General features: G+C 41.8%; 1 protein-coding gene across 1 annotated transcript in view; it reads right to left on the bottom strand.

Annotated features, from left to right (window-relative positions):
• FAM222A (family with sequence similarity 222 member A) overlaps positions 1-27064 on the bottom strand; it is an 85700-nt gene that overhangs the window by 28794 nt on the left and 29842 nt on the right. The window contains exon 2 of the mRNA XM_066603871.1: positions 5781-5901. Coding sequence (XP_066459968.1) covers positions 5781-5862 — 82 coding nt within the window. The 5' untranslated portion in view covers positions 5863-5901. The remainder of the gene's footprint in view (positions 1-5780; positions 5902-27064) is intronic.

Below are 27064 nucleotides of genomic sequence, written 5' to 3'. Positions count from 1 at the left end.
ACCGCTACATAACGCTGAATCTGCCGCTACAGATTTCTACCCCAAAACTTGCAAGTCTAAATGCCTTTAGCGAGTACTTGCCCGCTCGAGACAAAAGGTTCGGGTGCTGGCGGCGGGCAGGGAGCTGTGGGGGAGAGCGGGGCAGAACGGAGGGGAGATCTCTCTCTCCCTCTCTCCCCCCTGCTCCCTCCTGCTGACTGCCGCTACTCACCGCTCCCCCGCGCCGGCACCCGAACCCTTGGTCTCCAGCGGGCAGGTACTCGCTAAAGGCAATGCACGCTCGAGCAATTGCGTTTAGCGAGTATACTCGCTCATCTCTCCTGGCAACCCATTTAATGTAAAGCTAATATATGTATATAAACGTTTCAGGTGGATATCAGATCTGAAGACATGTGAAATAAGAGTAGCGATCATGAGCGTAAACATTTTCCTGCCAATCATCCTTTTGAAGAAGAAGACTATAATCATCCCAACACTACAATTTCCCAGGCTAAATTAGCTGATAATTGGGAACAAGACGTACATTGTAGTCCAGTGCACATTATATACTCTGAAGATACACTAATACCTCGGTTTTCCTTTAAAAATGTTGGCAGCCTTTACCAGATTGTTAATTTTTAGCCTTTTCTATGTGGTTTTCAACTGGCCGTTTCTCACGCACAACCCTTGACCTTTAGCGACCCCCTATTCTGGAGAACAAAAACAAAAAAAACCTTTCAGGTGCCAAGGGTGCCAAATCCTCTGCCTCACTTTTCAGCGGTGACCTCCATTTACCATATGTCTTACTACAAGTCACGTTATCCCAATGTAAGCCATTAAAATAAAAATCAAAAGCTGTATTTTTAATCAATTCCAACCTCCCACCTTCGCGCGTCGGTACTGAACCAGTTAACCGATGGCATGTATGCTAAACGCTCTCTTTTAAAATTACATTCTCTAATACAGGCGTGTGTCTTTAAGAGACAAATGAAATATTAATAGAGAGAATATTTGCAGATCTGTCTCTTAAATGACAGTACAGAGGGGGGTTTAAACCTGCCTCCGGCGAGCCGCAGGGCCCTTCCAATCCATTTAATGCGAGAATTCTTTTTCTCTGTCTGACAGAAGCGCTGCTCCTTTCTCCGCTGCTGTAATGCTGACTTTGCTGCTGTGTCACTCGGTAAAGAAATGGTTAAAATGGGGGGGGGGGGGAAACTTGTTTCACAAACACTGTTTCACCTTTCACATTTGATACTGATTCTCCTTGTCATCGTGCAATCACACAGCAGAATGCTGCGCTCCGTAATACATACCAAAACCATATTTTTATAGCCTTGGCCAAAACTTGAGATTTTTGTTTCTATGCGATTCATGGACTGGAGCCACTAAATTAGGCACATATTCAGAACCAATTATACTACAAGAGACAAGTTTGTGGGAGCGGAGAGAATCAATGATGGGATACAGAACATTCTCCAATGGCTACAATTCTATTTTATATCTTTAAGATATATTGGATTTCAGATCCTTTCTGATTCATCCATATACAGATGCCTGACCGGCTCAGCGGAGGAATAAAGGCATACAGTACATAAGTGACATTTAATTAAACAGAAGCCGCTCCTCTCCGCTGAACAGAGCAATACAAGAATGAATTTGGCCGCACAGATTTGCAGATGATGATTTATATATAATTTAAATACGGATCCTGCCGTGCACTGAGCCGCGCGAATCAGTAAAAGATATTCCAGCTAGGTAGTTTATTACTCTGCATTGCGCAGTTCGTTCTTGGGGTGGATAAGGGGTTAATACTGGCCCCACCACATGCTCCGAAATGAGAACTGGTTTATCGATGCTTCAGATTTAGATTGTAATAAAGAGGGGAAAAAAAAAAAGATTAATTTAGCATTTGCCAAGGAACATGAGATCTAGATTGATGGACGCGCCATGGGCCACGAGGGAGTGCACAATTGTATGGAAATTTATGCCATGATTCAAATGTCAGAGGAAGAGCTGCTGTTTGTTAGTAGCTCCTAAAGAAGGGTCCTTAGTTGGGGACCCTTATAGGTTTATATATCCTAATATAGAATATGGACAGGGAAAATAACTATAGGAAATATAACAGGTCACCATAAAAGAAAAAAACAAGTATACAGCGCAGTATGCATTTAACATTGTGGCCACTGGACAGCGTAGGGCTATACAGTGGTATATGTCGGAGCCTTCCATCGGATTTATGAGTTGGAGAATGCTCCCCATATACATCTCAGATGAGATGGGAATAGAGTCTAAAAGGTACCTATTATATGACTGGTAGTCGCCTGAATAAATCGCTCAAACAAGTGATTACAGGCGACTGCCGGCTTCTGTACAACACAGCCACCGACAAGGCGCTGAGTGAGAAGTTGCGCAGTAGTCGCTAGTCAGTCTGTTTCAACTCAATGAAATGGAAAGACTACTGAGCGCTCGTCATTCCGTGTATACAGGAGTCACTCAATCTATGAGCAACTCCTGCTAACTGTGAATGGAGGTCGGGCGGCCGGAAGAGACTTAAGGCTGCCCCACTTCCGTTATTTGGTAGACTATTGCTCATGTGTAAAAGCACAGGACAGCTAGTCGCTGGGATGGCTCTTATGCAACTGACAGTCGTCCTGTGTAAAAGGTACTTTAAGTTGAGTGTGAGAGAGAAATTTGCTCCTTATTTTGAAGTTTTTTTGAAACTTTTGTTGTTTTCTGAGTAATTTTTCTCCTACCAAAGAGGATCTGCAAAACCAATAGATGCAAGTTTGCCAGAGGATCACCATGAGGATTCTGCTGAAGAACCACCGATTTACATCTTCAGCTACAAGTTGTAACATAAGGATGATTTTAGTCCATATTACAGTTTAGATAGTATTTTGCTTCACAGGTGTAAAATGTATCTTAAGGCCGTATTCACACAGCCGATAAACTCGTGAGAGTTCTGTCCGGTCTGACACAGGGAGAAGTCGCATGTAAAATGAACCCATTTGAATGGGTTCATTTACATGGGCGATTTTTTAATTGGTCCTACAGTCCAAGTCAAAAATATCACCGCAGGCCCCATTTTCGTCCAAGTATTGCATGAGAAGGGGCTTTAATGTGTGGTGTCCCGCACCTCGCACAGTACATGGACTAGGTGTCTGTGTGTTGGGCAATGCGAGTTGCACTAGAGAGTCACAATTTGCATTAGCCCATGTAAATGTGGCTGAACACAAAAAAAAAAAAAAGAAAAAAACACAACCTTTATTCTAAACATACTATACCTAACTGAGCCCATTATAACCTTAAAGTGACCCTTCGGTCCTGGTTAAACAAAGATGGCCGCACCACTTCCCTGGCTATCTGATGCACATTGGTATCGATAGTTTAAGACACTACTGCTCATAAGGGCAGCATGGGCCATTCAAACCATGTCGAGTCTTAGACTAGTGATACATACTAATGTGCATCAGGCAGTCAGGGAAGTGCTGCAGCCATCCTTGTTTGTCCAGGACTGAAGGGTCGCTTTAACGTCTCCATCCTCTGATGGCTGAATTCAGGAAACTACCATCTGCAACAACTATGCAACTGGTTCCCAGTCCCAGAGTCAGACAGGCTTCTGAGACATAGAAGGAAATTCATCATCAGGGTAATTTTTGACACCTCTTCTCTGGCAAACTGTTTTCTTCTCCAGTTTGAAATGTGACAAATGTATCCAAGATGTTGAAAGGATGTTTGCATCCTTGAATATGTCTAGAGATGTGGGCTCACCTTGTACGCCACCCAGCTACTGGAATGAAATGCAAAAAACTGTGCAACTTTTTAAAAAGTCGCTTTTCATGAAGGTCTCTAAATTCTGGCCAAGCAGCAAGCCACATCCTTTTCTATGCACTTCTGAAAAGTGGAGTGTGAAGTCTAACAGCTGGTTTTTGGCACAAATCAACAGCAAATCTATCTAAATTGGTTTACACCAAATGAAAAAAAGGTGCAACTTACACCAGAATTCTACCCCAACATGGTAATAAATGTGCCCCCTAGTCCCTATCTGAGTTCCTTCTGTTATCCGATGACGTTTGGAAAACATTCACATGCAGTAATAGCATTGTGATGCATTATCCTGTCATATGGTGATATCAGCTGTAACATTTTTGCAAAAAAAAGTACTCAGAAAGTAACACAGCAGCGGTATACGGATATAATCGGAGCCTTTAATTCCAGTGCATATTGGAGAAGGGAAGACGCTCATGTCAGCAACAGCCAAGTGGTTAGCCACATCGCTCAGTTACATTGCTACTACTTTGTTGCATGAAATAAAGCCATTACTGTACTCCCCTGCATTACCAGCACACTTTAATATTTAATGTATTTCTTTCTCCTTGGCCTGATTTATGGTGAAGTTACATGTGCTACGATTACAGGAAGCTAAATAATATCATAGGTACTTATTTCAAACAGTTTAACCTTCATTAGTAGATGCCTGTCGCAGGCTGGTAATAGATGTACTGTAATGCTCAGACACGTGATGAACAGACATTACAATCAAGCCTCTTTAGTTGGGAGTTAATCTGCATTATAAACCCAGCTTGACCCAAACTCTTATTTTCATGCCATAGGAACAGGTCCCTAAATCATTTACTTAAGAAATGCAAGGGCATGGGAGCCGAGCAATATATTATTTATTAACCAGCGAGGCGCTCTTCACTATAGAAGACATTAACATGTGTATTGACAGCATATCCCCCATTCGGCATGGTAGCAGTTAAAAGGAACACATACTAAATGGAGCAGGATAAGCAGTGAAATCACCCACCATTTAGACAAAGGAAGCTGTATTAAAATAGAGGTCTATTGAAATAAGTGAAAAGAGTCTTATCAGACCCTGTCATATCTCTCATTGAGCTGGTGCCACTGGATATGGAATACTGTTTCAGCTGAAAGCCTTCAGTGCCGCATTTAGACAGTTTAACTACTTCTACGCTGGCTGGAAAAACAAAGCTAAAACGAAAAGTGAGCGTGAATGCAAGTTAAAATGTCCATTTGTGTTACAGTTGTTGTTTTCCCATCTTTTACATACAACATGTTCTATGGAGGGGATTCCTCTTTGCCCTGCATGGAATTAATGTTCACACATGCTACGCTGTATTTTACTGAAGCAGCAAGATGTGCAGTATTAGTTATTGGGAATTGAAGAATCCCATCACTGGTTTCAATTCATGGAACCCATTGTTGTCAATAAAGAGTTAATGCCCATATAGAAATAAGGGTGTATTCACATGGGCGAATGCAATATCAGTCATTAGTGAGAAACTCACTAATATCGCACTTGTAAACCATCGATTTTAATTTCTGTGATTGCAATGCATTTATCGAGAAAAAGGCATTGCATCACTGCACATGCCATTTACACACACATGAAAATCGCATGTTAGTCTAAAAGTAAAAATTGCACCTCAGTCACTTGAAACTAAATTAATAAAATCACACTTGCATGATAATTACATTTACATGTGAGTGTAATGCTTTTTTTTGGCTCACATAGGAAATAATGGCTGATTCTTAAAGAGAATCGCCTTAAGATGCTGCGCTATGTCCCAACGGTGTGAGCGAGAAATCGCTCATGTAAATGAACTCATTTAGAAAACTGTTTTTTAACGTGGGATTTCAACGCACAGAAATAGTATGAGAATCACTTGTGTAAATACACCCTTGAAATGTTTCTTCAATGTATCATAATGTAATGTTACAAAACTGTTACATCAGGAAAGAGAAAATACAAAATAATAAACATGCTTTTCACTTACACTTTCGAGGCTCCAGCCCCTTGTTGGAACATACAAGGTGCTTTACTGGAGGATTCTGGGTTCTTTGAAGACAGGCCAACATGGTTACAGGGACTTATGGTCACCTAGGCAGATGGTCACACTGCAAGGAGACATTAATGACATTAGTTAATACACTGCTGACCGGGTTACGTGTGACATTGTTGCAATCTTATTCCATTCATCAGTATGAAGGGAGAATAAAGAACATTAGCAGCATAAAAACATCATTCTTCAAACATAGGATCATCCCTGGAAATTAGGAGCTGCTGGCAATTATGAGAACCGCAAATTGAAATCCCACAATATGAAGTAACAGACTGCAGCAACATGATCTGTTGACAGGAAAAGTCTGCTGCATGTTATTCACAGCAAGGGGAGATTGCAGCCATCTCCATCCATGACTGTGAGAGCCCTCTGTTACTTGCCACATCAATTATGTGGCTGCAATAAAGTCATCTATATTATAAGAATAAGCAGATAAAATATTCATACACGGAGGAAACTTCCTACAGTATTAGAATATATTAAAGCTTGTTACCTACTCTACTTTCTGGGGAGCTATGGACTTTATACACATAGTTGGCATTAATAATCATGTTCTCCTAAAACCAATCATTCCCGGTAAATATATGACTTGGAGTTGCGCTGTCCTTCCCCATTCGTAAAGATTCTGTTCAAGCATTTCTTAAAGGGGTTATCTCACAAAGTTTATTATCTATAGGTAACATATTGTTTATAGTTAGATCCACTATGCGGTGTGATGCGCAGGAGACCGCATGCCTGCATGTTCAATCCCTGTGTGATACTCGGAAAAGTTTCGGCATGTTCTATTTTCATGCATCTTGCAGATACATCGCCTATGTACAAACACCCATTACAAATAATGGTTTGCATTTTCATGCATCTTGCAATGCACAAAACTCCAACCATTTTCATGTGAATGCACTTTTAAGGCACGTTTACATTGCTGAATCTGCATGGATTCCGCCTCTAAAAACCTATGCAAATGTATGGCCTCTAATCTGCACTGAGCAGTGGAGTGATTCCAGTAGATGTAACACAGTAATCATGTATTAGGCTGTGCTTACACAACCGTACGGTAATATGCTACGTAAAAATGGCAGCGTTTTACCGGTGCGTATAGTCACGTTTTTGTCTTTGTATTATCAGCATATTTTACGCATGCTGTCCTGCACTGGCTTCCCGAATCCTGCTTTTTTTTAAACATTCTTCTTAGGTTTCCTAGCAACATGCGTAAAAAAACGCTATACATATACATGTAATACAATTGCGTGTGTATTGCATTCCGAACGCACCCTTAGAAAACAATGGGGCTGTATGTGTGTAATACGTGGTGAAATAGAACATGCTGTGTTTTTTTACACCTGTAATATACAAAAGGGGGAATATAACAATGAAAATCAATGTACTTTCATTGAAGCCATACACAGCATATTATGCGAGTGAACATTGCGTGCGTAATACGCTATTTAAATACATTCATCTGAGCTCAGCCTTAGCTGCAGGCAGGGTCTGTACAGGTCTGTCCTTCTGTCCTTCTCTACTCTCTATAGAAGTCTATGGACAGCACGAATCATCCCCCACCTTCACTTTGTTATCTGTCACTAGATCTATGCATCACTTGCCAACATGCACTGAACAAAAGGGAAGGGGTACCTGGTATTAGTGTATCTTGACGCCACCGAAAGCTAGGGGTGTGACAGGAGTAACGTCCCTGTCACACCCCTAGCTCCCGATTGGGTTAAGAACCTAAGGTCCTGAAAGGAGCTACCAGCCGGGGATGCTAGGAGAATTGCGGGTGAGCCTATGCGGGACCCATGGTGCAGGAGGAGTGGGACCCACGTGTGGCAGTGACAGCGCTCCCGCCTGCTTTGGCCACAGGGGGAGCTGAAGAGGAAGCCTACAGTCCTGGACTTCAGCGGGGACACCGGTCACAGTGCTGCCACGTGCTTGGGCCGCTAGGGGAATGGAAGGGCTTGCTTCCAATCTCTCGCCCGAACATGTCAGCTGCACTTCAAGAACATCGCAAGAATCCGCTCTTTTCTCACCGTGGACACGCTAAAAACGCTTACTATTGCCCTCATCCACTTTCAGCTCGATTATTGCAACTCGTTGCTGATCGGCCTCCCCTGCACCAGACTCTACCCTCTCCAATCCATTCTGAATGCGGCAGCCAGGCTCATCTTCCTGTCCAGCCGCTATTCGGACGCCTCTGCCCTGTGCCGGTCACTGCACTGGCTGCCCGTTAAATGCAGAATTTAATTTAAACTCGCTACCTTTATCCATAAAGCCCTCCACAGTGCAGCGCCCCCCCCTATATTGCCTCCCTCATCTCAATCGATCACCCAGCCCGGGCTCTCCGCTCTGCTAACGATACTAGACTGAGTGCCCCTTTAATTCAAACTCCTCATTCCCGCCTCCAAGACTTCTCCAGAGCAGCACCGGTCCTCAGGAATGCCCTACCAAAGGCTACCCGAGCAAACAGGACTCGCAGAACTTCTGGCATGCTCTAAAAACGCACCTCTTCAGGGAGGCATACCGCATTCCCTAAACAAACCCCTTTGTACTCCGCCTGATAACATGCTCCCTGACCTACTGACTGCAATCCCTGCCAGCCATCATAAACCGCTCCTGCAGTCATACTGTTTCTGCCGTCACATGGCCAAATGTCTGACCATTGTCTATGTGTATAGAATCCCTCGATCTCCACCCCGCCATACCGTGCACATCTCCAGCCCCTTTACCTTCTGTATCACCCCATTACTTGTATGTAAGCTCATTGGAACAGGACCCTCACCCCTATTGTTTCCATCAACTTTTTACTAGATGTAACCATAGTTCTGTAATGTTTGTACTTTTGTCTTTCGGTATCCCCCCTGTCTATGTAAGCGCTGTGGAATATGTTGGCACTATACAAATAAAGATTATTATTATATTAAAACAGTAAGGCTAACTGTTACACTTACCCTTAGCCCAACCCTCCATCCCTGTCAGAAATCACCGCAGCTGCTACATGAGTTTAGTGGGCTGCCTGGACCTGCAGCCCATGGAGCTCTGCAGCCAGTCAGCTACAGGGCGCGTCACCCCCTGTCAATCTTGACTCCACCAGTTCTTCCTGGTGGCGTCAGGATACACTTATCCCGGGGTACCCTGATGGACAACACGTTAGGGTTTTTTCAAGAGAAAAGCGTAATTTTAAGTAAATAAAGTGATTTGCGCTTGTTAGTTATCACACTAGCTGCCATATAAGAACAAGCTGTTTGAAACTTTAGCGACCATTTCTGCTCAGTACAAAATTGATGGTTTACAGAGCAGTTTACATGGGTCCTAATATTTATTAGTGAATTTAGGTGATTGTGTCATACCAGTGGCGTGCAAGCCTTTAATCCAAGCAAGCACATATGCATACATTAACATGATTATATTATGCTAGTGGCTTTAAGATTAAGGTTACCAGGTTTCCATCTATTCCCTGACAGTCAGCACTGGGATAACCCTGAGCAATTTACTTTTAAGTAAACATTTGAGGACTGGAGTAATTGCAGATAAACACTCCTAAGCATCAGTGGGAGGGCATGTGATCTTGAAGTTCTTGTATCTGCAACAAACACATTCTAAAGTACACTCCTGTCAAAAGGTTAATGAGAGAATAACATAAGGGAGGCCACCTGCATCAGGAGGCACCTCTACTCTGCCCATTGTTAATACTAACACTCACATGACTTCAAGATCAATTAATGTAAAGTCATTGTCTGCATTCGGTCTAGAATGGGATTCAATGAAGAGTGAAAAAATATCAGACAATATAAATCTGATCATGTAAAGGACTGTAGATTTTTGGAATTTGGAGTGGAGCGGTTCCTCCCTTTTAGCTTCCAACCAATAGAGCAAAGTTTTATTCCAGAAACAGTCATAACTATAGGGGATGCAGCGGATGCCGTTGCACCCAGGCCCATAAGGCCTCTCTTCTCCATATAGGGCCCAGTAGTATAAAGCTTTATAGTTGGGCGCCTGGTTACAGGTTTTGCATTGGGGCCTAGGGGCTTCAAGTTAGGCTTCCACATTAAGGGGTTAAGAGAAGTTGGGAGGCAATGGCCAATGGTGATGGAGACTGGTACTAAATATTTAGACATGTTCTGGAATATAGAAGATTTATCTTTACAATGATTGATAATGCAATACTGTTTGTTCTTGGCATTTTTAGTTCTAATTCGCTTATCCTCATTTTCTCCTCCCTTTTTGGAAGTTCTTATTTTCACATGTACAGATAATGCAGAACAAGTATCTAACAGATCATGCAACAGGTAGATGCGTGGTCGGACTATAAGGTAGTAATAAAAAAAAAAAAATGTATACATTTATATATGGACAGAAATACTTTGTACACTCAGATTTACATCCAATTTTGTAGATTATTCCATAGATGATGCTTTTGTTCAGTAATTTATGTATGCTCGCATAACAATAGATTTGGAAATTAGAGCACACCCATAAACTTGCTGGCATTATATATATCTATACACACACACACACACATTATATATTATATCATCAGTCTTTTATGGATACAAGTCAAACACCCCTTCAGATTATATATATATACACACATATACACTAATATATATATATATATATATATATATATATATATATATATATATATATATATATAAATCTGAAGGGGTGTTTGACTTGTATCCATAAAAGTCTGATGATAAACTTTGACCATGTAAATAGGTATTTAATCAGAAGTATGTTAACATAAGCTTGGTGTTTGCGTCCATTTAATCCTGCATGTAACTGCTGGTATCCCAGTAAATGAATGGCTTCTTTATATTAAATTTCACTTCTGAATCCTGCAAGAGTAAAACTCCCAAACAGCACAATATAAAACAGACTGTTCTCAGTCCAAAGCGTGACATGAAAATAAGATTTCCTCATAGCTTACTGTGTACAGTATCTAAAGTCATGCATCACATGCTGTAAAGCGAGTAGCCATGCAAAAAAATATTCATCCATTTTTTGTTATTTATAATGGTGCTTGGATTTGCCTTGTTACTAAAGGCCAATGTAAGGCCCTTTTACACTGAACAGTTATCATTCTAATTCTCGCTGTATCTCAGGAATCTGAGTAATTGTTTAGTGTAAATGCCCATATGATCTGAATAATGAACACTAATTTGTTCATCATCTGGATCGTGCAGGCATAGAAATAAAATCAAATGATGATCTGCCTATATAAACAGGCAGTTGTTAATCTATGAAAGACTGCCTGTTTACTGTGAATGGAGGCGAGTGGGCCAGAACGATCCTCCTCCATCCACTTAGTGATGGTTGCTCCTGTATAAAAGCATTACCTCCGGTCTACCATCCAGGCCGGAGGTGCTATCTCTCACTATATATCTTTTACTCTATTATTTTGGTATACTTCTGAAAACAACCTGGGGGGATTATTATCTAGAGCTGATGGATACAGCTACCGGTTTATTAGCCGTGCTATTAGGATTACAATGATTATATAGGAATGGCACCTATACGTCTATAGGACAGATGCAGTTACCGGTCAATCGACCGTGCTATTAGTATCACAAAGATTCTGTAGGACTGGGACCTATATGTCGATGGGACTACATATTAGCTATAGGTTTCCTGGCTATTATCAATAGTAGTGTACTCATCTCAGATTCTGTAGCACTGAGCCCTGACCACTCTGGGACTATGTGCCTGGACTGTGTCAGTCATTATCAATAACAGTGCACTCAATTTAGAGTTTGCAGCACTGAGATTTGGACCACTCTGGGCTCATGTGCCTAGACGGTGTCAGTTGTTATTCAGGGCAGTGTACTGAGACCTGGACCACTCTGGGACTACGTGCCCAGATTATGCCACCTACAGGCTTTTCAGCACTGCTAACATAAAACACATCTGGCTCTGGTGGTGTTAGGTATAAGCCTCCAGTTGCAATCTATGTGCCAATTTATCGAATTCTGGCAAGTGCTTCTGTCAGTCCGTATTTAATTACTAATAGCCATCTCAGTTCCTACTTCCCCATACTGTCGCTGTCAATATCACGATCCAACACTGACATCATTACTGTGAGGTTCCTGATACAATGCCAACATCAGACATGGAAACGCGTCGAACCTAGACTAAGAACCATGAACCTAAATTAAGTAATCATTCATGATGTGTGACCTATCAACTATAACATTGTGAATAGACCCCCTCCATAGTTGTACTGAGTGAACATCTGGTCTTACCACTGGAGGAATTGGACCAATTATATCTGAAATCGGTCCAAGACTCCTTGAGATATCAATTTAACCATCGGGGTATGAGAGATTTCTTTTCTTTGTGTGTGATATATGTGAGTCTGTTTCTGTAGGCCCGTGAGATTTTAACCATTATTAATAAAGTATTGTAGTTTTAGTTTGTCTATTACTGTGAGGGGCATTACTTGGATGCTGGTCACTTCTACGCCTGACAGTTGTCCCATGTTGCTGCCTGGAATAATTATTTGTTCTATACAAATACATTTTAACAAAAATGTGAAATTGTATACTTGAAAAAGTGCAAGTAGTTAAAGGGGTTTTCCAAGCATATACCATTGATTACTTATTCTCAAGATAGGTCATCAATAGTTGATCAGCTGAGGTCTGCCACTTGGGATCGATGCCGATCAGATGATTGGGCACCCGCTATCCATGCCAGAATATACAAGGGTCGGAGCGGAAGATGCTGCTCTAACCCATGTAGAGGTCAGTGCTTTTAACTGCAAGTCCAGCTCTCATTGATTTTAATGAGACCCCAGCCTCCAGTTGTATCCGCTGGCCACTATACAGGGGTCAAAGTGCTAGCTTCCACTCTGCACCTCATTGTGTAGCAGCAATGACGGTTGGCGTTCCATCACCTGGTAGACCGTGTCCGAAGTGGTGGACCCAAGCCAATCAACTATTGGTGACCTATCCTGAGGATGAGTCATCAAGGGGATTTCCCTGAAAATCCCCTTTAATAAAATGGTAAAATGGTGCACCAACAATGCTAAAATGTTCAACTATGTAGAAGAAAACTTATTATACAGTGAATAGAAATTGATCTGTGTCCAACCTTTGTAAAATCTGTCAAAACAGTATACTGTTAAAGTTATCTGCTTATTCCATAAGCAATGTGAGAAAATCATATTGATATAAGCTTGCGATCTCAAGACAACCACAGATTTCCAGAATAAAAAGGGCTCTTCGATGACTGGCACTGCTCATAGATTATGGTCATTGAAAAATCACACACATTGAAAGCAAAGGTCCGTTCAAATCAGTTGACAATGTGCTTTAATTCAGTCTTATAAAAAAAGCCTTTCACATTTCCAACAAGTTACACCTGGTTCTGAACTTGGGTCGGTTTTATGACTTATGAAGCTAGTGGAGTTTACTAAACATATTGCTGACATCTACACTTTTTAAACAGTGCCAGAACTGGTCCTTGAAACATCATCAATAAATGTGACCCATTGTGTAGCTGAGAAAGCGTTGATCAAAGGCTTCAATGGCTTAAAAGGGTTGTATCCCAAACTAAATTAAAAAAAAATAAAACTTATCCCCTATCCACAGACCAGGAGAACACTTTATGATGATTGGTGTGGTCCGACTGATCATAATTGGCAATCTATGGCGCAGCTATTGAAATAAATGGAACGGCGGCACGCATACACATCCACTGCTCTATTCATGCAGGGATTGTCGGGATCCCCGTTCTCGGGATCAGTGGGGTTCCCAGTGGTTGGACTTACACCGATCGTAAAGTTAACCCCTTATGCTTCACAGCAGTCTGATTGGTCATTCACATATTGGGCAGGAGGTGACCCATTGACTTGTAGGAGACTGTTCTAGACATGTTGTGTGACCTGTACAGAAGTCACTGTACAGTCAAAGGGAAGAGGTGTGCGTTGACCATCCATTGTGAAGAGAGTGTTCTGTATTTTCTATATATCATGGCACATCTCTTTGTAATCCTATCGGAGATGATAATGAGATGGCTGCTGCAAAGTGAACTCTATAGAACAGGAAGCATCAACCTACTAGACTCAGTAGTGAGTGTGACAACTGCAGGCTTTCAGGTGTTGGGTTCTTTTTTTCCAATATACATAATGGTTTTTAAAATGTTCATAATCACCACAAATTCTTAATAGTATATTAAGTAAAATTGTACTCAAGTTATATAATAGGTCATTTGCTGATGACACAGTCCCTTTAAGGGCAGAGCCATTAGATTTTTATCAGTGGGCCTTGCTCAATGCTATGCCACTTGCCAACTACATGTCTACGGGAACATCAGGCAGTGACCCTCCACTCCCCTTCCTCATTTTCCTAACATTTGCTGTCTGTAAACACAATTATCTGATATGTTGGATCTATGTTTTTGGAGACATAGACCAAATAGGTTGAATTTAAAATCAGGCCAGGCAGTTAGGAAGTAGATCCTCATAATATTGACTATTAAATATTCATTTGACATCTATATATAATGTATGACTAACATTGGTGTATAGCTTCCAAGTTCCCAATTGTAATAACCACTTGTAGAACGATTTTGGACAACACAATCATTTAGATAGGCTATAACCATGCAATTCCATAGTATCTACTCTAGTAGGAATCATTGCAGCTACAAGTTTGCGGATGTTCTGATGACATAAAACATATGACAGACAGTAAGTATTAAATCAAACTTTACTGTTTAGTTTGGTTTTAAAGAGTGTATTTGTGACAGCCACGTGCCAGGTACTGATAACCAGTAAGTCAGGCGCATGAACCTGTCATAAGTATATGTTTCCAAGTCAATTAAAGTATCTTTAAAGGTTCCAACAATGAGAAACCTTATGGTGTCTTGTATGTAGGTAAACAAGCCTGACAAGGTGAAGAGCATTGGCTTCTCTGTGATATACATTTTTAGAATTATAGACTTTGCACTTTATGCAAAACACAAGCGATTTGTATCATTTAAACAAAGCAGTTCTGCAAAACTGATACAAGTTTTAAAAGCCGAAGGACAAAGCTGTTATTTAAAACCGGGCAGGTGTCTGCCGAGCTACAACTGTAAACCGTCACTTCCTTTTTTTCCTTTATTCAGATTCTTAATGAGGTATTCATCCTTTGAAAGATATCTGCGCCACCTCCTTAAGATACTAATTTCACAACAAAATCCTCGTTACAGAGTAATTACTCTAAACGCCTGTCTAAATTCCATCTGTCCTCCTGCTCTCTCTCAAAGGCGAATGGAGGAGCTTGCAGTGCGGCGTTTAAAGAGCTGCTCATTTGTTTCTTTTCATTCTTTTTTTTAATTAACTTTTTATTGGAGTGAAGAAGTGATCATGCAAGAATATGTCCAATGGATCTGGCCCACAGAAAAAAGTTACCGCAGGTTGTAAAACCAAACATAGTCCAATGAGTGACAGTTTAAAAATGGCATCAAGTGGTGACATTTAGGCCACTTGCTGATGGCAGAGCCAGATTCTGCATGCAGGACCCTGCAGCAAAATCCGACTGACCATGGCCGGTGCCCCTCTGTGTACCAGTCTTCTTCCTTCATTATCTGTACTGTAGAAGGTCCGGACGGCGAGCCGTCGGACATGCGCAGTACAGATTTATTTTTCCCGCGCCATTGCTAGGCGATGACGCAAGTACCCGCGACCTATCCACAATGTCAATTGCGGAAGGGCTGCAGGTCGGACGGCTTCCATTGACTTCAATGGAAGCAGTCCATATGGAATCCGCACTAAAATGGAGCATGCTGTGATTTTTCCTCCACGAGCAGAAATCGCAGTTGATTTCTGCTTGTGTGCAGGAAAAAGCACTTTTCCATAGCATGGTACGAACGGTATTCGCTGCGTGGTGCCCTGGGATTCCGCAATGCAAATCAGTTTGTGTGCAGCCAGCCTTAAATTGGAATTGCAACCCAGTGTAAAATATATTTCAGCTCAAATACATACATTCTCGGACTGGTGCACAGGGGAATAGCTGAATCCCTCTGTGGGCCCTGAGCTGGGGTGGGTTTCCAGCCCCCTTTCCCCAGCACAAGCTGTGCACTGGATCTGCACATATTGTGAAAATTGGAGTCTACCAATTCCAGCTTCCTTCAGTGGAGACAGGGTCAAACACAAATGCAGCCACCTTTCTATTGAAGTATATGGAGAATGCAGCAGCAAGGAATTTGTGAATGGGGTTTAGGTAATTATTTGCATGTAGCTTTACAGGTGGACCCCAGAATTACTTTTACTAGTGGGCCATTGGCATTCCAGTCTGATACTGAATACATATGCAGTATGTGCAAATCTATGGAAACATTTTAAGGATGTTATAGGGCACCGCCTGGCACAATTCACCTTAGCTCTATGGTTCAATGCCAAGCAGCTACTTCCAATAACAGATTGACTCTACAAATAGATGAAAGGGCAGTCTATTAAGATTGCAGCCCTATTGTTCTCTTTATTTGACAGTGTTGATGAATTAAAGATTTCTGTGCCACTTTAATAAATTATTGTTAATGATGTATGGTAAAGTTAAGTCACCATGTATTTAGTCATAACTAAAAGGTGCATCACTACTAAAAAGTTGAACTCAGCAGTGGAGTGGCCATCATTCTAAGCTGTATCAGCTTACTAACAGCTTTGTATTTCCTTTTTAATAAAAGGATATTGGATAAACTACAGCCTAAGAATATGTTACTATCAGGACTCACTAAAGGCCCTTTTACATGGAATGGTTATTGTTCAGTTAATCGCTAGATCAGTGCAAACACAGCTGACTGAATGATCAACAATAATTCCTTTGCTTATTGTTCGTCATTCAGGTCATGCAGGCATAAAAACCTGTAGATAAGCAGCCCACATAAACATGCAGTCGTACATCTATAAATGACTTGCTGCTTACTCTGAATGGAATGGGGGTGGGTGGCCGGAAGAGAGCCGCAGTCTGCTCCACCTCCATACAGTGACTGATTATTCCTACTATATGAAAACATAGGTGCAATGATTGTTGGGCGTTTAAGTGCTTGACAGTCATTTTTTGTGTCAAAGGACCCCAACATATGTGAATTACAAGCTATGGCCATGTAATCACCCTATGCTTAGATAGTACACCTAGTATTTTACCCCAACCCAAATTTTTGGGACTCCTTAGTTTATTTCTGTACAAATATGTTAAGAGTGCTTTACCAGGAACACCCGACATATAAAAACTTGTCTCCAAGTGGCCAATTTCCATCTATGCCTGATTTTCATAAAGACATTCATAATAGATGGAATACAAGTCAGAAAAATAAAGATAGATACATTCTGTTTACCATCATGACACAAAGTGTTTATAGAGGCAGTCAATAGCACAAAGTATCGATCTAGAGATTCAGTTCCCCCTCGATCAGGGTTACAAAAACCACCCCCTGTAAATGTGTACAGAAAGCATATGCATGCACATGGTATGCCAGCACAAGCCTACAACCATTTTTTTCTAAATAATATTTGCCAACAATGCAAGTCTGCCTCCAGGCAACTGCTCTTCCACCGTTCAGTAGTAAATGAATTTGCTTCCTTACCTCCAAACAAGCATGCATGAACATATATAGATATATAGCCATTAACTCTGTTGTTTCCATTACCCCATCCACAAGAAGGCTGCAGCCACTCAGACGGAAATAGCAAATTATAGTGTTTTCAGGACTAATGACTGACAAATGTTCCTGACCTCTAATAGAAGAGAGGTTACAGCATACAGTGGCTTAATAATTAAAGGAGGGGAAAAAAAGAACAAATACTGAATCACCAATAAGGGGACATTTAATCAGGAGCAATTACCTCCATTTTGTCATAAAACACTGTCCAAAAATAAAATAAAAAATAAAATACCTAGAAGGAGTTGTCAATCAAATGAAACTTTCTATGTGTGATTGTAACATTGATATAAGTGATTGCAATATCAGAGAAAGGATAATTTATTGTAGAAAACTGAACACTAGAAGGGAGGCCCTAGCTTGTATACAAGATAAGCTACGGATGGGCATGGAGGCTCTAGTACCCTGTTGTACCGCATCTAGCTTGGATACAAGATGCGATACAGGCAGGCATGGAGGCTCTAGTACCCTGTTGTACCGCATCTAGCTTGGATACAAGATGCGATACGGGCTGGCATGGAGGCTCTAGTACCCTGTTTTATTGCCTCTACCATGGATACAAAATGCGATACAGACAAGCATGGAGGCTCTGGTATACTGTTAGGCCCCCTCTAACTTTGATGCAAGATGCGATGCGGGCATGGAGGCATATAGGTTCCGTATGGTGTCCTGTGACATATTGGTCCACATTTGCTGTAACTAGCCTCTAAATCGTGCAAACTCATAGGCTGTCAAAGCTGGAGTCCCTGATAGTTCCATAAATGTTCTATTAGCAATAAATAAGGCAAACCAGGCAGGCCACAGAAGTGTGGCAATGTTGGAGGTATTCCTGCGACGCTCTTGCTGTGTGCGGCTGAGCATTATTCAGCTAAAAAAATGCCTCTTGGAAGCCCCGCCACGAGAGGCAACATACGTGACTGCAGGATGTTCTAAACATATCGCCGAGCTGTCATTGCCCCTTGTACCACTACTAGGGGTGACCGTCGTATGTGATGCCCCCCCCCCCCCAGCCATCACACCAGCAATGGGGGCAGTGTGCTTCTCCCCCGCAAAATCAGGATTGAGGCGCTCACCCCTTGGTCTCCAGACATGAACACAGTGTCAGTGCCCAAAGTAAACCTGGATTAGTTGCTGAAAATGCCTGGTTGCATTCCATAGTAGTTCAGTTTTAGAGTTCACAGTACCAATGCAAACACGGGTGGCGGGTGGGTTGTACACATAATGGGGACCGTGAGACCAATGTCCTTCAGCCAAGCACCAGGAAATGGTTTCAACAGATATAGGGGCCTGTAATGATTGTCAACTATCCAGAGACAGGTGGGCCATGAAACACTTGGAGCTGCTCTTGGTTGTCGGATAATCAGACAATCCTCTCTACTGGTGGTCTGTAAAGGGTGTCCTGAGCCTGGTTGCCTTGTGTGCATGCCCTCATGCATCCACTGGGCCCCAACATCTTCGAACAGTCTAGTCAGAACGATTTAGGTGGCGGAAAATTTGTAGATACGACCATCCAGCTTCTTGCATTCCAATAATGCGCCCCCTCTCAAACTCAGTTTACGACACAATCAAAGAGATTTCACCTAGTTAAAGCATGTCTAGTGGTCAACAGGCTCCACACAAGCAGAAAATGAGGTCCACTACATGCAAGTAGCCTCATAGAGCCTTTTTATAGGCCAAGGGTAGAACCATTTTTAGGGCCTCAGGTAACAAGACCGTTTATCTAACCAAGCCACAACTTTAATCATTTGCATATCTGCCTAAGATCTAATTGCATTCCGAATTTTGCAGCAAAACAACCATCCAAGTGCACACCCACCATGGCACCACCCAATTTGACCCACTGTCTCCCACTCAACTCAACACAGGGGATGAATCCACCCCCATCAAGCTGACCGATAAGGGCGAGGCTATGGTGATGTATTTGACTGAATATCAGGGTGAGGTTATGAGACAATTTGCTGATATAGATGTTTATGAATGCTTGAATGGAGACACCACAGAGCGGTTCAAGACTAGTGCCAAGATTTTGATTGAGAAGGCTTGTGTTGAGGGCATCATTGATCTGAAGCTGGCCCAATTTTTGTTGGCACCTTCACCCTTGGTGTCAATGTTGTATATGTTACCCAAAATCCATAAGCATCTACAGAATCCCCTGGTATGTCTTACTGTTTCGGGATGGGCCTCTCTGTTCAGTAATATGGTGATCTTTTTGGACAGGGCACTTCATAGGTTTGTCGTCAATGTTAGAGCCTATATACGATATACTGGGGGGTTTCTTAAAATCAAAAACCTACAGGTGCTAAAATAATAATATCTGTCTATCTATATCTAATGTTATACATGAATATGTTTGTATGCTTGATAAAGACCTGTTAGTCAAAACTTTGCTGTTTGTGGAAGAATAAAGACCTTGCTTTTACTGCACTTTGGATACTGTCACATTCACTTTATGGTTTGCACATTGGGTCCATTGATTACAGTCCTGTGTGACTTTCAATTGTTGCCCAGCCACTGATGTGTTTGGATTGTGCTGCTGCTGATTTGTTACTTTTTTGTGATGGCATGCTCAGGACATCAAAAGGTCCTTCAGATTTTCTAGAAGCTTTCCTATACATGCGACTGGTCACCTGATCATTAAATCAAAATGTCCTTTAGCCCTAAAGGTATCGCTTATTCAGCTTTCCTGCAGCAAGCAGCCAATTGCCAACTTTGACTGTAAGCTTATTGCACCTGGGGCACATGCTCCACCCAAACTTCACCCTGGATAACATTGGACTCTTCAAATACACTATTGTGCTGTGCCAAGAATCCATAGCCTACTGACTCAATTTCAGTTGCAAGTATAGTAGAAAGTAGGAGCATGACTAGTGATTTAAGTCAAGTAAATCTAACCATACGTATACCGTTTGGTAGTAAATCCCACTGATCTCAATGTGATCTGTTGCCAATCTAAAGGCTACAGAGTTTACATCTTCCAGATGACTACTGATGGATAAAACAAGGATCAGATTGTTCTTTTTAACCTTTTTGATCCTATTGTTGTTCTCGAGATGGAATACTTCAGAAGTGCCTTGCTTTTCTGCCTCTATTGATAGAACACACATAAATCTGGAATTAGGACTAGGTCTATGTCTTTGGTAATAAGCAAACATATTTGGTTTGAAACAATATCAATGCTATTAGGTATAAGGCACAAAATGCCATATGACTCAGTGATGTCAATAATGGCAGTAAATAAATAACAGGTACTGTAAATGCTAAAATAGCACTTAAGTCATGCATCGTTCATTTTAATACGGAGCATCTTTTATTTTAGTTATTAACATTTGGTTCTACAGCTTAACAGCATTTGCTTGAGAAATGAAGGTCAATTCAACACATGAAATATGAATTAGTTCATCAGCAGGGGCTATATTACTAGCCGAAACAGTAGAGGTTACTATGGACATGCTTTCATTCTGCCTGCTCTTGCAGTGCTCAATAGCCAGGACATGCTGAAGATACATTGATGGCTACAATCAGCCCTTAGGGGCAAGTTCATTGCAGCTGTTTTGTGAGAGGGATTAATCAGTGAGAAAGCAGAGAGATAGCATCTCTTGACATGAAGTGATCCTGGCAGTTCTGCTAATCATCAAATTAGATTTTCTGCTACAGTTGTCTATGCATAACTAAATCTGCAGTTGATGGGGTAGAGTGGGGGAGGAACTGGGAAGAATAGAGAGGAAGAGTCATGGGGGAAGGAGGGAGAGAAGATCAGAGGAAAACAAGAGCATACAGGGCACTAATGAAGAACACATGACTGCATTTCTATAGCATCCCTCATATCCGGAGCAATGCATTACATACACCTTTCACTGACATTTACTGTGGGTGGCAAGGACATGTGATCAATGCACTAAATGTCACATGTATATAAGTTGTGGTGCCGAAACAAGGAGGAAGACATTTCCCTGCACACAGAAAACTTCCTATTGAGTGACACAATCAGCCTGTCAAACAGTAACTGCTCTCATCTTCTGCGTATACAACTAGGTCAAGATACCTTTACGTGGGGCAATAATTGCCCAAATCATTGCTGGAAGCAGCGAATTCAGGCGATAGTCATCCAATGTACACGCAGCTGCCAAAAAGGGTACTGAGTGAGAAATCACTCACTTGAACTAAAAACCCAACAACTATTAGCCGTGCAAACAGGTTTGCAGTGAAAGAAGATGGGCTGTTGGAAGGGGTCTCCGGCGTACTCCACCTTGAGTTTCTGAACGACTATTGCTCTTACGTGAAAGCACAGGAGCTTCAGTCAGCGGGACGCTTGTCAGGTGCTTATGCGTCCGACGGTCGTCCCGTTTAAAAGGTACATTTAGGTCTTGTTCACTCCACCACAAAAGTAACATATTTATAACTTGCATCACTTATGCCCTTCTGTCCTCCAAATTCTGATGACTGACATTTTATGGCATTCGATGAAACTTAATTCTAAGCTTAGTAGACTGCCTAAACTATAATACGTAATAACAGATGAAAGCTAAATCACATCTAATCCCAAAGTCTTATAGAAATTTGTACAGTTCATCACTCTGCACACTCAGACTAAACTCTATACAGATGCAGTTTTCTTCCTATTCTATGCAGGCTAAACTGTCTATACTGATTAACATCATTATGTAACTTTTCAGGGGTTGGAGCTCTGCTTTCCCTTATGGATGCCCCAAGTGCATGGTTTCCTTTCACAGAGCCGTGAATAATAAAATTAGGGCTGTCTGGAGCCACCGGTAGAAGGAGCTTAAAGGGGTTACCTAGCGGAAAAAAAAAAAGTGAACACATCTCAGAGCATGGTAAAAACATTAAAGATTATATACCCCCCTTACCCGATCCCCCTTGCCCCCGTTCTGCTGGTGCCCCGTCCCACACTACCCTCCACTTCCTACTACAGCAGGAATGATGACCCAACACATTGTTTAAAAGTACCCTAAAACAGTGTCATATTAGACAGTTACCCGAATAAATCGCTCAAGTGGGAGATTACAGGCAACTGTTGGCCCATGTAGACACAACACCCGACAGGGTACTGAGGGAGAGCTCAATCAGTAGTTGCTGAAAAGAAACAACTAGTGAGCAGCTTGTCACTCAGTATAAAACAGGCAGTTCATCTTTGAACAACTGCCTGTTTGCAGTAAATGGAGGCGAGCGGCTAGAATAGATCTCCGATGCGCTCCACCTCCATTCACTGTACTATCATCAATCTTGTGTGAAAGCATAGAAGCGTTAGTCTTTAGGACGACTGTTGAGCACTTAAGCACTGAACAGTCGTCCCATCTAAAATCCCCCTTAGTTAATTACAGGCTGAAGTGAGCTGGTAATTGGCTGTACTATTCACATGTCCCCGGTGTTGAGAAAGAAGCTTAGACAGCATTTTTGTTGCAATACAAATTCCTATTTTATTCCTCTATTATGTGACATTTCCATCTTCGTGGTATTTGACAATGGCCAGTATGGTCAAAACGCTGCATAATGGAAACTTTTATTGCACCCAAGATGCTGTCTTAAAGTTTCTTTCTGGATTAGTTAACATTCCAGGTTTGTGCCGACTGGCATCTTTCCCACATTAGAATATTCGTGAAATGAAGGGTACTGCTTACATTTCTTTACATGTGATGTTCCTGGCCTTAATCTGGTCATTGCTGCAACAAGAAGTGGAGTGTAACAGGGGTCCTGGCTTTTTCTTTCGTCCAAAGAAAGCAAAGGCACCCCATTATAGGCAATGGGGTCAATACTGCACTGTTCAGTTCTGTCCGTTTGGGCGCTGGGATTCCCCTTTTCTACTCCCTGAATGGAGCAGGAAAGCAGAATCTCCAACGCAGATGTAAAACCACCCAAACCCCTCTAACAAATTTATACAGCTCTTATTGAGCTTAATCATAAATCTGTTTTCAGTAAGCCCATAAACATTTCCACGTGATGTGAAGGAAAGCAGATTTGGGGCTTTGTGTCAGTAAGTTCAACCCTTAAAAAGATACAAATAACTAAAATCTACCAGCACAGGTGTATTTGTAAATACAGTAACAAAACAAACAAACCTCTCTGTGCAGTAAATGGTACAAATTGTTACAGTGTTTTCTAAAATCTATACAAGTCTATGAGGAGGACTACCATTTACAGCACATCTGTAATCTGAGGCACTACCAGGAGAGGCCATTTTTGTGGAGTCACCATTTAGTGTGTTTTTATAATAATTCCAACTCCAGAAGTAAACTTGGTAAGAGCTGTAACAGGTGCACAATAATACAAAAACACAATAGCATAATTGTTAACTGCTGTAATTGTATGCGGTGCTTATCCTTAAAGCTGTGGCAGATTGTACTAAATGGGTCCCTCCTGATCCCAAATTAATCCTAGTACTGATGACTAATTTAATGCTAAGTACTGGGACATTGTACATCTCACGTCCCATCAGCCGATGCAAAATGTTGTCCTGAGAGAGTTCAACTAGAACGTCCTTTCATAGTCCACCTGCCACTAGCGCACTAAAATAAGTCGTGCTGCAGCCATAATGCGTCTACATATCATTAAAGCATTTGCTACAGCAACGTTTGCATGTATGCAAAACAAATCAGAAACATCCATCTCACAACAATCAATCTTCGCATCGCCTGAAAAAAACATTACACGCGTCTCTGTCAGACTTTCCTATGGCAATAAGCTGAGCAGACAAGACGATTTTACCGCGCAGGTGGTTTCAAATAAATAGAGATGTAGTAGAGCTGAGTTTGTTGTTTGTCATAACAATTCGTTATCCGTGGTTTTATTTTAGACAGCAGGTAAACCAATTTTTACAATGCAGAAGCGATAGAGACTTTAGTGCTAAGAGACATCCAGCCCTGTGACATAAGTGTAGGGCTATGTCCATGTGTAGCGGAAAAGATGCCAATTTTTTGCTACGTTATTAGGGCATGTTTAGACGGCTTATGTCATATCCGCGTTGGATTTTTCCAATGTGGATCTGACTTAATTCACGGCAGAAATCCAAGGCTGAGCCTTGAAACCTTGTCACAGATTTGCATAGTATGCAAGACCGAAAAAATACCTATGTCCATCCAGTTCAGCCTATTACCTCCACAAATGTTGATCCAGAGGAAGGCAAAAAAAAAAAAACAATGAGGGAGAAGCCAATTTTCCCCATTTAAATGGGAAAAATTCCTTCCCGACTCCAATCTGGCAATCAGAATAATCCCTGGACCACCGACTCTTGAGGTTAGTAATGATTGAAACATATAATCCTACAAGTGGATTTAGCTCCATTCAAAGCGGCAAGTCTGTGTGTAGCTATCTGATGCAGAAACCACAGCAAGCATTGACACACCTAGGTTTTTTCCCTCCACAATGTGAAATTGTATTGATTTCTACAAGATTCGATTGAATGCTAAAATGGTGTGAATGCTAATGCAGATTTCGACGCCGAATCCGCACTAAAAATACACCTTGTGAATGTGTCTTATTAGACAACAGGATGAGATTTTAATACACAACCGCCAAACTGTGGTAAAAAAATATCTGCCCATAAATTGCTATGTGGTGGGGATTGGAAATTCACAGCATGTCAACTGTTTGCGGCAGATTTCACCCTTTAGGCCTTACGTTTTATAGTGGCTATTTTATCATTATAAAACGTCGGTCGCAAATCGCGGCCAGCTGGAGCTTTGGATTCCAACCTGTTCGTTCAGATGGGAGATTTTCTGCCACGTAAAATTGGCCGGACAGAAAAAATTGGACTTTCCGTATTTGGCCGTGACCAGCCTGCAGCTCCCATAGATACCTATGGGAGCTGCCAACAAAGGGAGGTGGAGGGAGTTTAGCACGACAAGCGCTGCCTTTGCCCTCCCCTTCTCTTTGCCGGCAGCTCCCATAGAAGCCTATGCTGCGATCAGCTGGAAAAGGGAGGGGGAGGGATTTTAGCAGTGCTTAACTCTCCCCGGCCAACGGAATTCCATGGTTGTGACTTTCTCTCGTTCATGTGATTTTCGGCCACAATGCGGGCAGCCAAAAATCGCAGCGCCCGTGTGAATAAAGCCTTAAAATGCAAAAGGTGAAATCTGCCCCATTAAGTAAGGATCTCGCTGCTCATTACTGTGAACTTTCACAGCTGAACTGACCCAGGTGACCATACCTTTACAGAGACACTTTGTTCCAAAGATTGGTAGCCAATCAAAAACCTTGATGGCCTATCAGCACCATGAGCGTGGTCTGCAGCGTTTCTGAGAACACCAGGTAACCTTCATCGTTTTACATAGGAACAGACGTTTGTGAATCGGATGAGCTGCAATATGAGGCACAGCTGTTCATATGAACGAGGCCCTTTGTTCCCATTCTACCAGAGTAAATTTCTGATATTTTCCCCTATAATTGAGATATACTTTGCAATCATTTCTCAGATAACTATCATAGTGATGAGGGGATTAGATCAGGGAAATCTTTATGCAGTTCAAATGATGATGATTGGACTCAATGGGTCCAATTATTACAGCCATTTCACATAATTATCGCTACGGCCCATTGTTTGGAATTGAATTATCAACAAAATCACCAAGTGAAAATCCTGCATAACTTAAACAAGTGGTCCCTCAGCATGCAGTGATTGGTCGTCCCAAAACTATTGTAGGTTAACTCTATAGAAAACTGGTAATCCGTTCAAAATATCAACCAAAGTAATACAAAAAAAAGGAAGATTTAGGAAAATTATGAAAATAACTAATATAGATAAAAAACAAACTCTTTACATAAAATCAGAAAGAGCTGCTGGAAGCTATTCATCCCTTTCTATGTAGAGGATGGGAGCTTCTTCGGGGTCTGTACAGAACACGGTGTACCAGAGAAATAACAGGGAGCTGCCCTGACCTGGTCTCCAAAGCAGCCACTCATCCTGGCATGTGCAGATAACAGTCCACAGCATGTAGTACCCTACTGCACAGTAGGTAGGCGCTACTAGATAGTCAATCAGTGCTCAGTTGTACAGAGGTTTACCAGTGAAGTGTTCACGCTGATCGTCTGAAGTTTCCAGCAAAGTGCACATTCTGCAGATCTGGATTGTGACATTGTATGTTACATCTGATTTCAGGTTACAAGGGCCCAGGACAGACCATTGCATGTTAAAAATATTGTATACCGAGGCCATGTAGAGTCAAAAAATCCTTGTATTTGGACTCTTTGAGGGTAGGGTCCAACATACTGGCTGAAACGCGGCCATGATATGACTGAAAACCACTTGCGGTTTTCAGATTGACCGATTATGGTCACACAAAAGGCCATTTGGGTCCCTTGCCTGTAGTGCTAAGAGCTAGTGTTTCTTGTCTTTGTCTGCCATGTTAATTACTGTGGTCATCTAGAACATGCTAGCTGAAAAAAAGATTGTGCCAAAAGGTTTCTGGTTCCAAAATCCTGAATGTGATGTTGGTCTGGTCATAGTACATATGTAGTGAGGCGAGAGGGAATCCTCCTGGTTTATTCACCAGATGTGAAGCCTTAGGGTCCTTGAGTCAAAAATCTGTGCGTGTTCACAGGAGGATTCCCCCTCTGTTCCATGAGGTGCC

Source organism: Eleutherodactylus coqui, chromosome 5 (genome assembly GCF_035609145.1).
Source record: "Eleutherodactylus coqui strain aEleCoq1 chromosome 5, aEleCoq1.hap1, whole genome shotgun sequence".
Classification (NCBI taxonomy): Eukaryota; Metazoa; Chordata; class Amphibia; order Anura; family Eleutherodactylidae; genus Eleutherodactylus; species Eleutherodactylus coqui.
This window is presented reverse-complemented; position numbering and strand designations above follow the sequence as displayed.